We start from the raw sequence: 15,471 nt of genomic DNA on the forward strand, positions 1-15,471 counted from the left end.
GAATTCCTGCCTGTAAAAATGTGAATTATGGTAGTTTCTTTAGAGAGAAACCTGGGGAAAAGAAGATGACAGACACACAGAAAGCAATAATTTCCCTTATTTGATAACATGAAGTATACACCAACTGAGTTTCAATGCAAGAAAAGGAGAGAAAAAAAACATAGTCCAGATTTCTAAGTAATTTAATGCACAGTATACTTGGATTCAAGAGTCAGCTGTGTCAACCTACATTATTCTGTTTCATTGCTTCATTGATTATGTCCACACATCTTTATCAACAACACTACAGTGCCCTCCATAATGTTTGAAACAAAAACAATGTTTTCCATTATTTGCTGCTCTGATCCACAGTTTTAAATTTGTAATCAAACAACTCACGTAACTCAAGGGCACATTTCAGATTTTATTCAAGGTTATTTGCATATATTTTGGTTTGACCATGCAGAAATTACAGCACTTTTTATACATATTTCCCCCATTTCAAGGGACCATAATGTTTGGGACATTTGGCTTCACAGGTGTTTGTGAATACTCAGATTAGTTGAATTGCTTCATTGGTGCAGTTGTAAGAGAGCTAGGCTTGCTTCTAAGCTTTTGATCACCTTTGGAGTCTGAAGTTGCCATTTTTCAACATGAGGACCAGAGATGTACCAATGAAAGTCAAAAGAAGCTTTTTGAGGTTGAAAACAAGAATAAAACAATAAGGGGCATCACCCAAACCCACGGGTTACAAAAATCAACTGTTTGGAACATCATTAAGAAGAAAGAGCGTTCAGGTGAGCTCAGTATCACAAAGGGACTGGAAGGCTAAGGAAGACCTCCCCTGCTAATGACATTATAATGAAGGAAAATCCACAAATGCCTGTCCAAAAGACCAGAAACACTCCTCAGGAGGCAGGTATCAATGACTACAGTTTGCAGAAGACTTCATGAACAGAAATGCAGAGACGACACTGCAAGATGCAAACCACTAGTTAACCACAGAAACAACAATGGTCAGATAACAGTTTGCCATGGACACACGAGACCAAGATTAACCTGCATCAGAGTGAGGGCAAGAGCGAAGTATGGAACTGCCTAAGATCCAATGCATAACCATCTGATCTGTGAAACATGGTGGTGGGGGTATTATTGTAAACTGCTGGTGACAGAAGCAAAATAAATTCTTATCGTATTCCAAGATAAGAAACATCTTAATTGCTTAAATCGAGCAAATCACTTCATCCTACAGTAAAACAATGATCCCAAACATACTGCAAAAGCAACAAATTCATTTTTCAAAGCTAAAAATTGGAAAATTCTTGAATGGTCAACTCAGTCATCCGATCTAAATCCAACTGAGCATGCCTTCCATGTGATGGAGAGAAATCTTAAGGAAACAAGCATAATCCATGTACATGTCTAAATGTCTTTTTTAATATTGTAATCTTCACATGCTATTATCCTTCATCTGGTATTTTCCTCTCTCTTGGTAAACACAGTCTATAAATTCACTGCCACTGTCATTGATCAGATAATAAGAAATAATTAGTCAGAATCCAGGATGGAGATCAGAATCTGATTGGGTGTTGCCAGAACAACAATCTTGCTCACAATGTAAACCAGATCAACGAGCTGGGAGTCCACACATCGGAGGTTCTTTCTTGGAGCATGCACATTGAGACAACTGATAAGAAAGCACATCAATATCTTGATCAAGGGCTCAGGCCCAAAATGTTGGTGTGTATTTCTACCTTGGCTACATAAAGGACACTGTTTGACCTGCTGGGCTTCTCCAGCATTTTGTGTGTGTTTTTTTTAAAAAACATCAAAAATTCTGAGGAGATTTGGAATGCCATCAAACACTTCAACAGGTGTCCTGTGGAAAGTCTACAGACTGTTTCCATCATAGCCTGAATTCAAATGCCAAAGGAATGCAGAGGCTGCAGAAGGTAGTAATCATAGCTAAATCCATCACAGACTCCCACCTCCCATCCATTGAATACCTTTGGGAGGCGATCCTTCAAAGAGGCAGTCTATATCATCAAGGAATGCCATCACCTTTGTCACAACCTCTTCTTGCTGCTACCTTTGGGAAGAAAGTATGGAAGCCTGAAGTCCAGACTCTTCAAGTTAAAGAACAGTTTTTAATCCAACAGTCTTTGAACCTCCCTGTTCTACTTTATCCCAAACTGTAAACAAGTCCAGGATCTGATTGCACTATTGAAAGGTCACTTTTTTAAAAAAAAATAAACACACTGATTGCATCTGGAATATTTAGTATTCTTTTATGTTTACGATCTCTTCTTTTGTTGTGGTATATTGTGGGAAGTTAATGTGGGCTGTCATTGGTATATACAATGTATCTGTATGGCTGCAGCAAGCAACAATTTCAGTGCATCTGACAATAAACTCTCATTACTAATTTTGGCTGAGACTGAAATAATTGAATATTTAAGGGTGTGGCTCAAAGATTTGCAAGTTAGTTGTTTTTTTAAAAATCTGCAGTTCATAAGAAATTCATATGTTAAGTATGGATCTGTTGTTTTACTCTATCATTAATTGTTCCAGGAAATATTCTATTGTGTAATTGAAATATCCTATTTGCTTATTTTATGTAACCTCAGGCAGTATTGAAAAAGATTATATATTAAAAAATATGTCAAGGCTCTCCAGAATTGTACTGAATAAATTGATGATCATACGGAAATGACCATGAGAGATACTTTCCATTTCAGTCATTATTAAGTTTCAACCTACCAAGATAAACTGGTTTCAAAAGATTTAAGCCTTACGGCATCAGTTTTGATAAAATACGGAAGAGTAATTGCTCTATGTAACATATTTCCTCAGGTCAAGTTTGTAATGTGTTGCTCAAACAGGAACTCTAAATAGATTGGTCGGCATAATAAGATTTTGTTTTCCACATCTTCATGGCAACAAGATCAGATAATCGAGGTACAAAATGAATATAAGTCATGCTTCAATTATAATTTATGGGAATAAAACAATTAGCCAGAACATTATAACCACAACACAATCTCAGAGCTTTTCCTCAAGCTGAAAAAAGACGGCACTTATTTATGTTGTCCAGTTACAGAAGTTGCACATGTATCTAACTGACCCAACCAGAAATCTGTCTTTGGTGCTGCCATATAATAAGCCAATGACTCATGAGAATAAGATTAAATTTCGGAGTGATTAAAGATTGAACATGCCTGTTTAAAAAAAAAAGACTAAAATTGCCTTGAGGCTAAACACTTAGAAACACTTAAAAACATTAATTTAAGGTCATTTAGAGGTTCTGGAAATTTTGCCTGTGATAAGCTGTTCCATTACAGTCATGGTGAAAACATTGGTTCACAACAAATTGAAGACTCAAATTTACAGGAAGTGCCATACAATTTGCACTGCTCCTGTGTGGTAGAAAATAAACCATGGAAGATATCTGACAAAGATGGGCACAATTCCAGGTTGAAAACAGATAGTATTAATGCGCAATCTGTTCCAGCAAAAAAAAAATTTACACTTTTCCCTGCCAGACAATTTTGGTGATCAATGAACTTCAAAGACTCATAGCATATGAATGTTTGAATTTGGAACCACATCAAAAGTGCACAGCATGCAAAGCATGTCAACCAATGACCTTTGGCACAAGCAAGTGGGTATTCAATCTGTCAACTCAGAGGACAATTATTTAGTTCAGAAATGCAACTGAAGTTGCACCATATGATCTGAATGTTAGTTCCAAAATATTTTTCTGCATTTGACTTTTGTACATTTTTAATCAACTTACATTGTTAGCAAAATATACATAAAAAAAGCTTTAGGATTTTTTTTTTTTAAAAAAGGTACAAAATAAATTTCATTGAATCTTGATGAAGAATTAAAAAAAACACTCTACAGGCTTTTCACAGATGGCAACCATCCCAGATGTCAGTCACTATAAAAGCACCCACTCTTCAGAGAGCGATTGACTGTCATATCTGCCAACTTCAAGGCCTTCCTTCCTTCAAACATCATCTACTCAATCAAATAGTGGTGAACAATTGTTAGGTATTATGCATAGTGGCCCATCTTATAGAAATGCTGCCTCACTGATCCAAAGGGTTCAATCAAGCCTCTGGTGCTGTGTGACAATTTGCAGTTTGGTGCTCTGCTTTCTTCCCACATCCCAAAGACATACTGCTGCAATTGGTGGAATCTGGCAGTTTTGGGGTAGCCAGGGGAGAGAAAATGGCTTGTTCATGGAATTATGGGAGAAACAATTACAGGAAAAATTAGTGGGGAAGGAGATTGTTCACATGATCGGACATAGACTCACTGGGCTGAAATGGCCTCCTTCTATGCAGAAAGGAACCATGAAAATAGACATATATGCCAAAGGATAAAAAAATAAAGTCCCTAGTCAACATTTCAGGTCAAAGACCCTCATCAGGGCATTTGCTCATTCTAACCAGTAATTTGGAATAAATCACCAGGCGCTTTGACCAGCTCATCTTCCTACTATCCCACCCTGAACAGCATCTCCATTCAACCTTTGCAAAATCAAATATACCCATCAGGACAACACTAAGTGACTTTGAGAATTACAAAGCATTGTTGTCCAAGGAATTTCAATCATTTTGGAAGGCAAACCATGCAAAAGGAATTTTTGACTTTTCTGAGCCAACAACATGCTAAACAAAAATCATATTGCCACCTGCTGACTGTACCAGCTACAGTAATAGTTCTAAGTGAAGACAGAGAGTTTGTTGAAATCTGTACAAAGTTGAACCCAAGTCCAATGTATGGCCTAAAATTCCTTCAACAGATATTCGAAACAAGCCAACAATCTGGAATCAGTCTGGTCAGCAACTCTTCATAATCAGTCAATCCAAGGTAAACAGTGCCAATTCACTGGAGCTTTAAGATGAATGACATGAATTTTCAGCTGACTTCAACAATAGTAGAATTCATAACCAGCAGACACATTTGATGTCATAACACACATCTCAAGATGCCACAGAACAAACGAAAAAGCACGATCTTCATTCAAACTGACCAACTGTTACATTCTAATGCACGTGCGCACGTCCAAGCAGAATAGCGCCACTAAACTAAAAAAAAATTCCTGTCATAACGTGAATTTATCTAAACAAAAGTAACTCACAATGACAAGAAACCTTAATCCACATCATGATCCAGGCATCATGGACATTTATTATTAATTTTTAACTTTAAAGCACTATTTACTGCAAGCTACCAAGAACAAGAACCAGCTTGTTGAAAAGACAATTTACACCAGATTATTTGAGACCATTAGCTACAAGTTAACCCTTTTTGTTTCAAAACATTAGGTATTAAAATTGATATGCTCAGTCACCTCAATAATCGATATTTAAAGAAAATTTGATGAAAAATGTAAGATTATCCAGCCCCTGTCTCCAAAAAGCAACAATCATGGGTTATTGAATCAGATGATCAAAACATCTGGGATTCAAAATGCCTTCCCCACCAAAGACATACTTTTTCTTGATCCTGTGCACAAGTATATTTATTTGGCCCTCAGAAGATCTGTAAGTATTTAATATTTTCCCAAAGTTTCAAGATAAGAGTTCAACTTAATACAAAGGTGACTGTTGATGTAGTTAGATTTTACGTTGTCGTACTATCAGAGCCATATAGTAATTTTTAAAAAATCGGAGCACAGTGGCTGATAGAAGTGATATTGAATTGTTAAGCTCCATAACTAATTAATCAAGGGAAATTGCTTTAAATAATATGGATCAAAATTCTTCATTGTTCTAATAACTAGTAAATCTTCCTCTGGCCTTCCCTGCTCCAATGGAAACAATTCACTATCTAAAGACATATGTATTTCCTAAACATGGTATCACCTCATTCAGCCTACTCTGTATCCTCAAAAACATAAATAAAATTTATTTAATAGGGTTCCCACACTACAAATATTACCACCACACAATTTTTCAAATATTTACATTCCTTTCCACTTGTCAATATTTGTTCTTATTTTTCCTGTCAATCTTGCCTTTCATGAAGCATTTTAGAAAACTTTGATGGGGTTGCTCAGTCAAATAATTTAAATTCATTATTCACTGCCATACCGGAGTGATACATCTTGTCACTTGAGATCGACATTAAACAAAAGTTATAACTCACCAATCAGATAGTCAATATTTATCCTTTTTTTTTTTAAATCACTTGTTTTTTTTTATTTTTTTATTTTTCACACTATAAATCACATTGATCAAGATACATACATTTTTCTTTTCAAATATATACAGTGTCGTTTTCTCCCCCACCCCCTATTCCCATCCTCCCCTCCCATTCATTTAAAGTTCAGAATCTAAGATACATTAAACCCGTCAAACAATGTTGTCACTCAATAAAAATAAACAAGAAATTCCACTGAGTCAATTCTTTTCATTTCCTTCTCCTTCTGTCATTTTAGGTGGTAGATGTCCCCGGTAGGTTTTCTCTATTGTGTTTCAAGTATGGCTCCCATATTTGTTCAAATATTGTAATATTATTTCTTAAATTATATGTTATTTTTTCTAATGGAATACATTTATTCATTTCTATATACCATTGTTGTATTCTCAAGTTATCTTCTAATTTCCAGGCTGACATAATACATTTTTTTGCTACAGCTAGGGCTATCCTAACAAATCTTTTTTGTGCACCATCCAAATCAAGTCCAAATTCTTTGTTTTTTATGTTACTTAGGAGGAAGATCTCTGGGTTTTTTGGTATATTGCTTTTTGTGATTTTATTTAATATCTGGTTTAGATCTTCCCAACATTTTTTCACTTTCTCACATGTCCAGATTGCATGAATTGTTCCCATTTCCTTTTTACAGCGAAAACATTTTTCAGATACTGTTGGGTCCCATTTATTTAACTTTTGAGGTGTAATATATAGCCTGTGTATCCAGTTATATTGTATCATACGTAACCTCGTGTTTATTGTATTTCTCACAGCTCCAGAGCATAACTTCTCCCATGTTTCCTTCTTTATCTTTATGTTTAAATCTTGTTCCCATTTTTGTTTAGTTTTACCATTTGTTTCCTCATTAAATCATTTGTTTATGATATTTGATATGTGCAAGTGAGCTATTGAACTTCCTCAACATTATATATTGCAACAAAATACTTTTGTTTAGTTAACTATTTTTAATGCACAGTTCATCACAAATGCACCTTATAAAATTCAAAACTTTGTTCACCTCATGATTAAGAACATTTAAAGTAATTCAAAATCTGTCACTTGTTTTGCAATTTTACAACATGAAACTGCATAAGTTTAAGCAAACCACTGGTTCTCATTAGAGTGAAACATTAAAGTCTGGGAGAGGCTGTGATTGTAGTAAAAACAAAGAAATGCTGGAGAAATTCAGCAAGTCCCACAGCGACCAAATTTGGTAAGGACATGTAACGAACGTTTCAGGTCTAAGCCAGTCAAGGTAACTTCTCATTAACTCAGCATACTCAAATGTTCACCTCTAAATTGCATTCCGACTTCAAATGGGTTCTAACAAATAATACACTATTGTAAAAAAGTGTGAGGGAGGGAATGATTCTCTGTCATGCATTAAAACAAAATTATATAATTTAGGGTCATAAACTGACAGAACATCAGATTTATCCAACAGTTTGTGTAGTATCATTGCATTCTTTCCTTGTCCTCAAACACTGGGGTGGGGGAGCAAAGAGCTTGCATTCTTTATCATCGGTACCTTTATTTTGCTGACTCCTTGTAATCTTCCGATTTGTTGCTCTATGGTCTGCACACATGAGTTACAAGTCATTCCCTCCACAGCTATTGTGATGTAATGCATTATTTTTTTCCCTTTTCCACTATCTTCTTTGGTCTTCACATCACTGGAAAAATTAAACAATAAAATTAAAATGGGCTGTAAGACAGAGAACCACATTTAAAACTCTGAGCAGCTCCTGGGAATAAATACTTCCACATTTGCTTTCAGTTGCACAGCGACTTAAACGGTTTAAAATGCTGCAAACCTGCATCAACAAAAGGAAATATAGAAGCCGAGTACAGATAAGATGAGTCTCAAAATTTTTATCATTCCTAACAATACTTGTTCATTGAGATTTATAAGAAATGAGTTGCTGAGTTGCATCATAACCCAAGAGAATGAAAAAAAATGAACTTAATAATATATTCTACATCATATTGCACAAAGTCTGGAAAACTGGAGTAAAACACAAAAGTTTGCAGATACCACGATTGAAGAAAAAACACAAAACTGGGGAAACTCAGAAGATCAGTTTACTTCATATAGCAAAGATAAAAGATACATAACCAATTTTTTGGGTTTGAGCAAAATGTAGGCAGGGATCTAAACAGGAAAAGAGGGTTGAATTATAATTTGAGCACATTTACCTTTATTTCTCAATTTAGAAAAGACTTTCATGGAATTTGAAGAGTCTTTTCCTGAATACCGCATCCTCTCATTGAGCATCCTCTCATTGAGCATCCTCTCATTGAGCATCCTCTCATTGAGCATCCTCTCATTGAGCATCCTCTCATTGAGCATCCTCTCATTGAGCATCCTCTCATTGAGCATCCTCTCATTGAGCATCCTCTCATTGAGCATCCTCTCATTGAGCATCCTCTCATTGAGCATCCTCTCATTGAGCATCCTCTCATTGAGCATCCTCTCATTGAGCATCCTCTCATTGAGCATCCTCTCATTGAGCATCCTCTCATTGAGCATCCTCTCATTGAGCATCCTCTCATTGAGCATCCTCTCATTGAGCATCCTCTCATTGAGCATCCTCTCATTGAGCATCCTCTCATTGAGCATCCTCTCATTGAGCATCCTCTCATTGAGCATCCTCTCATTGAGCATCCTCTCATTGAGCATCCTCTCATTGAGCATCCTCTCATTGAGCATCCTCTCATTGAGCATCCTCTCATTGAGCATCCTCTCATTGAGCATCCTCTCATTGAGCATCCTCTCATTGAGCATCCTCTCATTGAGCATCCTCTCATTGAGCATCCTCTCATTGAGCATCCTCTCATTGAGCATCCTCTCATTGAGCATCCTCTCATTGAGCATCCTCTCATTGAGCATCCTCTCATTGAGCATCCTCTCATTGAGCATCCTCTCATTGAGCATCCTCTCATTGAGCATCCTCTCATTGAGCATCCTCTCATTGAGCATCCTCTCATTGAGCATCCTCTCATTGAGCATCCTCTCATTGAGCATCCTCTCATTGAGCATCCTCTCATTGAGCATCCTCTCATTGAGCATCCTCTCATTGAGCATCCTCTCATTGAGCATCCTCTCATTGAGCATCCTCTCATTGAGCATCCTCTCATTGAGCATCCTCTCATTGAGCATCCTCTCATTGAGCATCCTCTCATTGAGCATCCTCTCATTGAGCATCCTCTCATTGAGCATCCTCTCATTGAGCATCCTCTCATTGAGCATCCTCTCATTGAGCATCCTCTCATTGAGCATCCTCTCATTGAGCATCCTCTCATTGAGCATCCTCTCATTGAGCATCCTCTCATTGAGCATCCTCTCATTGAGCATCCTCTCATTGAGCATCCTCTCATTGAGCATCCTCTCATTGAGCATCCTCTCATTGAGCATCCTCTCATTGAGCATCCTCTCATTGAGCATCCTCTCCTTCATCTCCAATAGATGGACAGAAATTACTTGATTATTATTATGATTCAGGCCATCTATTCAGCTGCCACTGCGACATTGCTCTTTTCTCCAGCATTAGCCACAAAACCACAATTTTCTAATTTCTCTTCCATCTACACCCCTCACCATACCCATTCTGAACTCAACTTGTCAGCATAATACTCCTCTCATCTTTTGCCCCATATTTTTTGACTTACCTTCCTGGTCATTAGATTTATTGGCATTACAAGCCAGTCACTCTTCCTCTGAGCAAATACTGCCTCCTTCTTTCAAAACTACAATAACTCTCCTTATCAAAATCCCCAATCTTGACGTCTAACTTTACAACAACCTATTTCCAAATTCAGTTTCCTCTTCAACAGATTGCCAGCAAACACATTAAGAACAAGTTTTTCCCCTCGACATCAAAGAAATGATAGGCCCAGTCAGGGTGGTCTTGATCATTCTGCAGTCATTGATGCAGCCACTCAGTTGCCCAACTTTTTTCTCCCACAGTTATATGCTTAGCCATCCTGCTGGAATCAAGAAGTTCTCTGTTCTGTCTTTTCTTCTACACAAACTCAATATCAATTCTGGGGTCCAAGGATCCAAACTTGTCATTTTCTGATTATTTCCAACATCACGCAAAAACATGACCTCAAGTCTCATAAAAACAATTCAGCTCCACCTCAGCAACCCCATCAATGTCTTGTCTTGACTGACATCCAAACAATTACGATTTATTCAAACTAATTAGGAAGGGTTAAAATAAATTGCTTTCACTGAAGGCTATAGATTGAATCCAAAGTAGACGATGACAAAGTTTCTGATACAATTTCCTCCCCATCAATGCATATTTAAAAGACCAGCGACGTTTCAATATGGCAAGTACTCTAAACAAATTCAAGATGTTATTTCGATCTTACTCCAATCAGATCTAAAACCCTCATTCATTCATCTACTATTTCCTCATTCAATTCTTCTAACTCTGTCCAATATCAGAAACTTTACAGCAACCAGTTCACCCACATTCCTTCCTGACAACGCCTCAAAATGAAGACCATCCTCAAGTCTCTCCAAGCTTTAACCCTCCTCAGATTTATTATCGAAGTACATCAACGACATCACATAAAAACCCTGAGATTCTTTCATCGTGCTGGCAAGGCACTTATCGGTAGTGCATAAAAACTGTCCCCAACGTACATGGGAATAACTGGGGGGGGGGGGGGATATCACTAAAAGGGCAAAAGGTAAGAGTCCTGATGGAGTTTGTGGTGGAGGGGCAGCAGCTGTTCCTGAACCTGGGCGAGAACAGATGGAGGATTTGCTGCTCCCTTCAAAACTTAACATCCCAAGATCGGCTTTGCTGATTCTATTCCAAACTTGACTCTGGTTTTTAAAAAAAACCCAACCTCTTGGTACCTGTAGCACGTTTTTCCAGCCTTTGGAGGGGAGTCGACTCTTGGACGCTTCTCTTTAGAGCGGTCTCACCTGCAACCTCATATTATCAGCCAGCAGCTCCATCCAAGTTCTGGGTCTTGTCAGACATCCAAACAACTGCGATTCCTTCAGACTAATTAGGAATAAGGAGGGGAGGGGAGGGGGGGGGGGGCTACAGATTGCGCCGCCCCCTGAGTTATGGCACCAGCCTGAACCCGGAATAGACGGACGGTGTCAGCTCATTTAAAAGCCAATATGACAAAGAACGTCGCAATTAAATAATGGATTTGTTTTCTTGCTCTGCGATCACCTGCTTCGAGCTCATTTGGAATTGACATTTAAAGTCTAAGGGGGGGGGGGGGGCATCTGGGCTGGTTCCGCGGCCAACGGAATTTTGCAGCCATTGGCTCCGTTTAAACCCTGCTTTTCGAGGAGTCCCCCGTCCACACACGCTCAAAACAACGTGAAAAGGCGTTACCTGAGTCCTCTCGCCGACGTGCCAAACGCCCCGACCCATCGCCGTTCCCGCCCGGAACCGATCCGCGGGGCACCGGTCCGCCCGGAACCCATCCGCGGGGCACCGGTCCGCCCGGAACCCATCCGCGGGGCACCGGTCCGCCCGGAACCCATCCGCGGGGCACCGGTCCGCCCGGAACCCATCCGCGGGGCACCGGCCCACCCGGAACCGATCCGCGGGGCACCACCGGCGGAAGCGTGGGTGACGCGGATCCGCTCTGCGCATGCGTAGAATTCGTGACGCGCCGACGTTGCCGGCGCCAGCCTGGGCGATCGGGCCCTCTTCCTGCGTCCGGGGAAGTTCACGAAAATTACCGTCGAAAAAGGACGGCCGACAAGTCACAAAGGGGCGATCACCCTGAGATAAGAAGTGGAAATACTCAGCGGGTCGGGCAGAGGCTGAGTTAATGCAGCCGGACAATCGAACCTCACTGATCCGCCAGGTCACCAGCATAATGTCGATGAAACTTAACTCCAGGCCACATCAGAGCTGACCAGAGGCAGAGGCATCAAGCTGAGGGAATCTCGCACTGAAAATCCACGGCAGGAAAAAGACCAGAAGTTGAACTCAAAAATAGGCTAAGAGTTCAAAAGTTGTAGAAGCATGTCCGTGTTCTTTTTGGGAGGAAGTTACAGAGTTGGGGGGGGGGGGGGGGGAAGGATAGAAAATGTAAGATCAAGACCTTATTTAACCATTCGTTAGTGAAGGTCAGCAACCACATGGGTTGACATGACTTGGTGCAAGGTCTGGGAAGAAATAGACATGCCAGCAAAGTTTTGGATGTGTACAAATTCACAGAAGGTGGAAATTGGGATCGGGGGTGCTCATTGAAATGGAATAATTAATACTCAGATATGATAAGTTTTGCCACTGATGACCTCAAGCCCAGATGAAGTCCCATCAGCAATTTACATACAGAAGGATGGGCCCTCACCTATTATTTGTACTCATCACCCCTCTAATCCTACGACCACGGAACTCAAAGCTACGTCCTCGCAGCAGTAAATTATCCGGGAAGGAAAGTACGTGCTTTCTGTTCGCCCTGTCAAGGCCTCTCATAAGGAGGTAGAACATAATTAAATCTCTCCTCAGTCTCCTTTGTCCTTAAGAAAACAGACCCAGCCCAGAGACCATTTTTCCTCGCCGTAATGCACAACTCTGGCCTGTTTCATTGAAATAGATATTTGGTACCATGGCCAGACGTTTATCTCAGGGTGAAATTTACTCCAAGATCATAAACTTACTGATTCAATTTTAGACAATGGCCAATGGGAAGGAAGGAATTGAGGGCTGAGGATTATGAGTAAAACATTTTTTATAGGAATTTTGTTGACCGGGCAAGAAATATTTAAGTAAAACTTGACCAGAGCCAATATGAATTGGAAACGTCTGCTCCTTACTGATCATCAACACAGGCGTCCCCCAAGGATGTGTGCTTAGCCCAATGCTCTACTCATTATACACCCACAATTGTGTCACCAGGCACAATTCCAATGCCATCTACAAGTTTGCCGATGACACCACAATTGTCGGCAGAATAACAAACAGCAATGAGGAGCCTTACAAGAGTGAGATAGATCAGCTCATTGAATGGTGCAACGACAACAACCTTATGCTCAACGTCATCAAAACCAAGATGATTGTGGACTTCAGGAGGAAGTCAGGGGAACACGACTCAGTCCTCATCAAGGGCTCAGTAGTGGAGAGGGTCATGAACTTCAAATTCCCAGGTCTCAACATCTCTGAGGATCGGTCCTGGAGCCTCCATGTTGAAGCAATCACAAAAGCAGCTTGCCAGCGGCTATACATTGTGAGGTGTCTGAGGCGGTTCAGTATGTCAAAGGTGTACAGAGTATTCTGACTGGTTGCATCACTGCCTGGCATGGAGGCGCCAATAAATTCCAGAGGGTTGTTAACTCGATCTGTGACATCACAGGCGCCAGACTTCACTCCATTGAGGACATCTACATGAGGTGGTGTCTTAAAAAAGCAGCCTCTATCCTCGAAGACCCCCACCACCCAGGCCATGCCCTCTTCACTCTGCTACCATTGGGAAAATGGTACCGGAGCCTAAAGACGAGCACTCAACGACACAAGGATAGCTTTATCCCCCTCTACTATCAGATTCCTGAATAATCAACGAACCATAAACACTGCCTTACTTTTCATGCATTATTATTTTAAATTTTTTATAGTAATGTTGTAAGATGGACATATGAATCTTTGCTCTATTTTGCTGCTGCAAAACATTGAATTTCTTGACAATAAATCCTGATTCTGAGATATCAGATGCCACTTGCTTTGTCATAGCAGGCAATAATGTTAAACTAATATTTATTTTTTAAATGTAAGACAGTTCCTCAAACAGAAATTTCCTTCACATGCGACATGACATATCTGACCATTCCTTTAAACAAATATGGCACTTTGAACAGGTGTTTGAACAAACATTCACTGATTACTGTTCAGTTGTTGTGAATGATTTATTATCTGAAGCTATTGGCGAAAAAATATAAAGATATTGCTGTATTATATGTATATTTAGGTTTGCCTGTTAAAGTTTAGTACCTTGCAACCTTAAAACAAATTTCAGGACTACACATTATCACAAGGGTACCACTTTATTCGTTTTCAACCTGTAAATATTGTATGTATGTACATAGTGGGTGCGATTTCTTTACACCACCGGCCTGCTGCAGGGGGAAACCTCTGATTGACAGCCGGCCAGATGTTGTCCTGTCCCCTTACACTCCTGAAGGTACAGAGCCTGAATGGATCAAGCCCCACCCGGTCGGGTGTCAATCATCCTCCGGGATATAAGCCTGCGCCGGCCTCCCGAGGCCTCCCGAGGCCTCACTCAGAGTTGCTTCAGCCACAGCCGGCCTGGCTCTGTGGAAGTCTTTGTGGATTAAAGCCTGTTTTACAGTCTTTATCTTTGTGTGTGTCTGATTCTGGCCAACAGTGGACCACACTTCAATGGTGGATTTCAGGGATGAGAGTAATAGTAATTTAAATTGACTGTTTTTGGAGGGGTACATTCAATATTCTCATACACAATGTACATATGATGCAGCAAAGATTTAAAACAATCACCCCAACATAGAGAATGGCCAGTATTTTCATTCTGAATAAGCATTTAGAGGTTGCAAATAGAAGGATAATTAATAGAGTATGAAATTCTCTGAGAAGTCAAGTAATTCTATGCAAGGAAATTGATAACTCAATTGAAGGAGTGAATCTCCAGTTCAATTGATAAATTACAGAATTATAAATTTGGAATCATTTTGATAGATTAACCATGGCAATTAAACTGAAATAAACATAGCTACAGACAGAAATTAGATCAGCATAAATGAGAAACAATTTTGCTAAGTTCTCATTAAGCAAAAATTATTAATTGAGAAATTACCTCACTTTACTAAGATTTAAGACCTACCAAACTGAGGTCACAATTGGCTATAGTGAGATGAGATATAAATAGATCTACACAATGACATTTCCAATGCCATGCAAGGCCTCAATGGCAGGCTGTTACAATGGGAATGATACAAGCAGCAAAATACCAATGATTTTTGATTTGGCCACAAGACCCATATGGTGAAATTCTCAAGGTCAATTAATTAAATGTTCCTCTCTACCCAATTGGCTCAGTACCAATAGCTATGAGATGACACAATGGTGAACCAGAAAATAGAGATGATTCTCTGCAACAAACATGGATGAAATCATATTTGAGAGTGGACAACTGATTTGGACACTGTCTTGGAAGACCTGATAAAGGAACTCTAAGTTTGAAATTCCACAAAAGAAACCTACAAATCTGACAATGAAGAGATTTATCATCTTGGGTCTTGGCAGGCCATTTACTATGCAA

At 39.5% G+C, this 15,471-nt stretch overlaps 1 protein-coding gene across 4 annotated transcripts in view; it reads right to left on the bottom strand.

The window, feature by feature from the left end:
* The window catches only part of LOC138740348 (copper-transporting ATPase 1-like), a 60,394-nt gene extending 48,775 nt beyond the window's left edge, over nt 1-11,619 (bottom strand). For 2 of the 4 annotated variants that reach the window (XM_069892876.1, XM_069892873.1), the window contains exons 1-2: nt 11,063-11,517; nt 7,718-7,862 (exon numbers count right to left, since the gene is read on the bottom strand). In XM_069892876.1, coding sequence (XP_069748977.1) covers nt 7,718-7,819 — 102 coding nt within the window. In that variant the 5' untranslated portion in view covers nt 7,820-7,862; nt 11,063-11,517. Of the gene's footprint in view, nt 1-7,717; nt 7,863-11,062; nt 11,518-11,558 lie in introns of those variants that run through there. The other 2 variants (XM_069892874.1, XM_069892875.1) reach the window with 2 other exon arrangements.
* Between the last annotated feature and the right edge of the window lie 3,852 nt (nt 11,620-15,471).

This window comes from Narcine bancroftii, chromosome 8, assembly GCF_036971445.1.
Source record: "Narcine bancroftii isolate sNarBan1 chromosome 8, sNarBan1.hap1, whole genome shotgun sequence".
In the NCBI taxonomy this organism is placed as follows: domain Eukaryota; kingdom Metazoa; phylum Chordata; class Chondrichthyes; order Torpediniformes; family Narcinidae; genus Narcine; species Narcine bancroftii.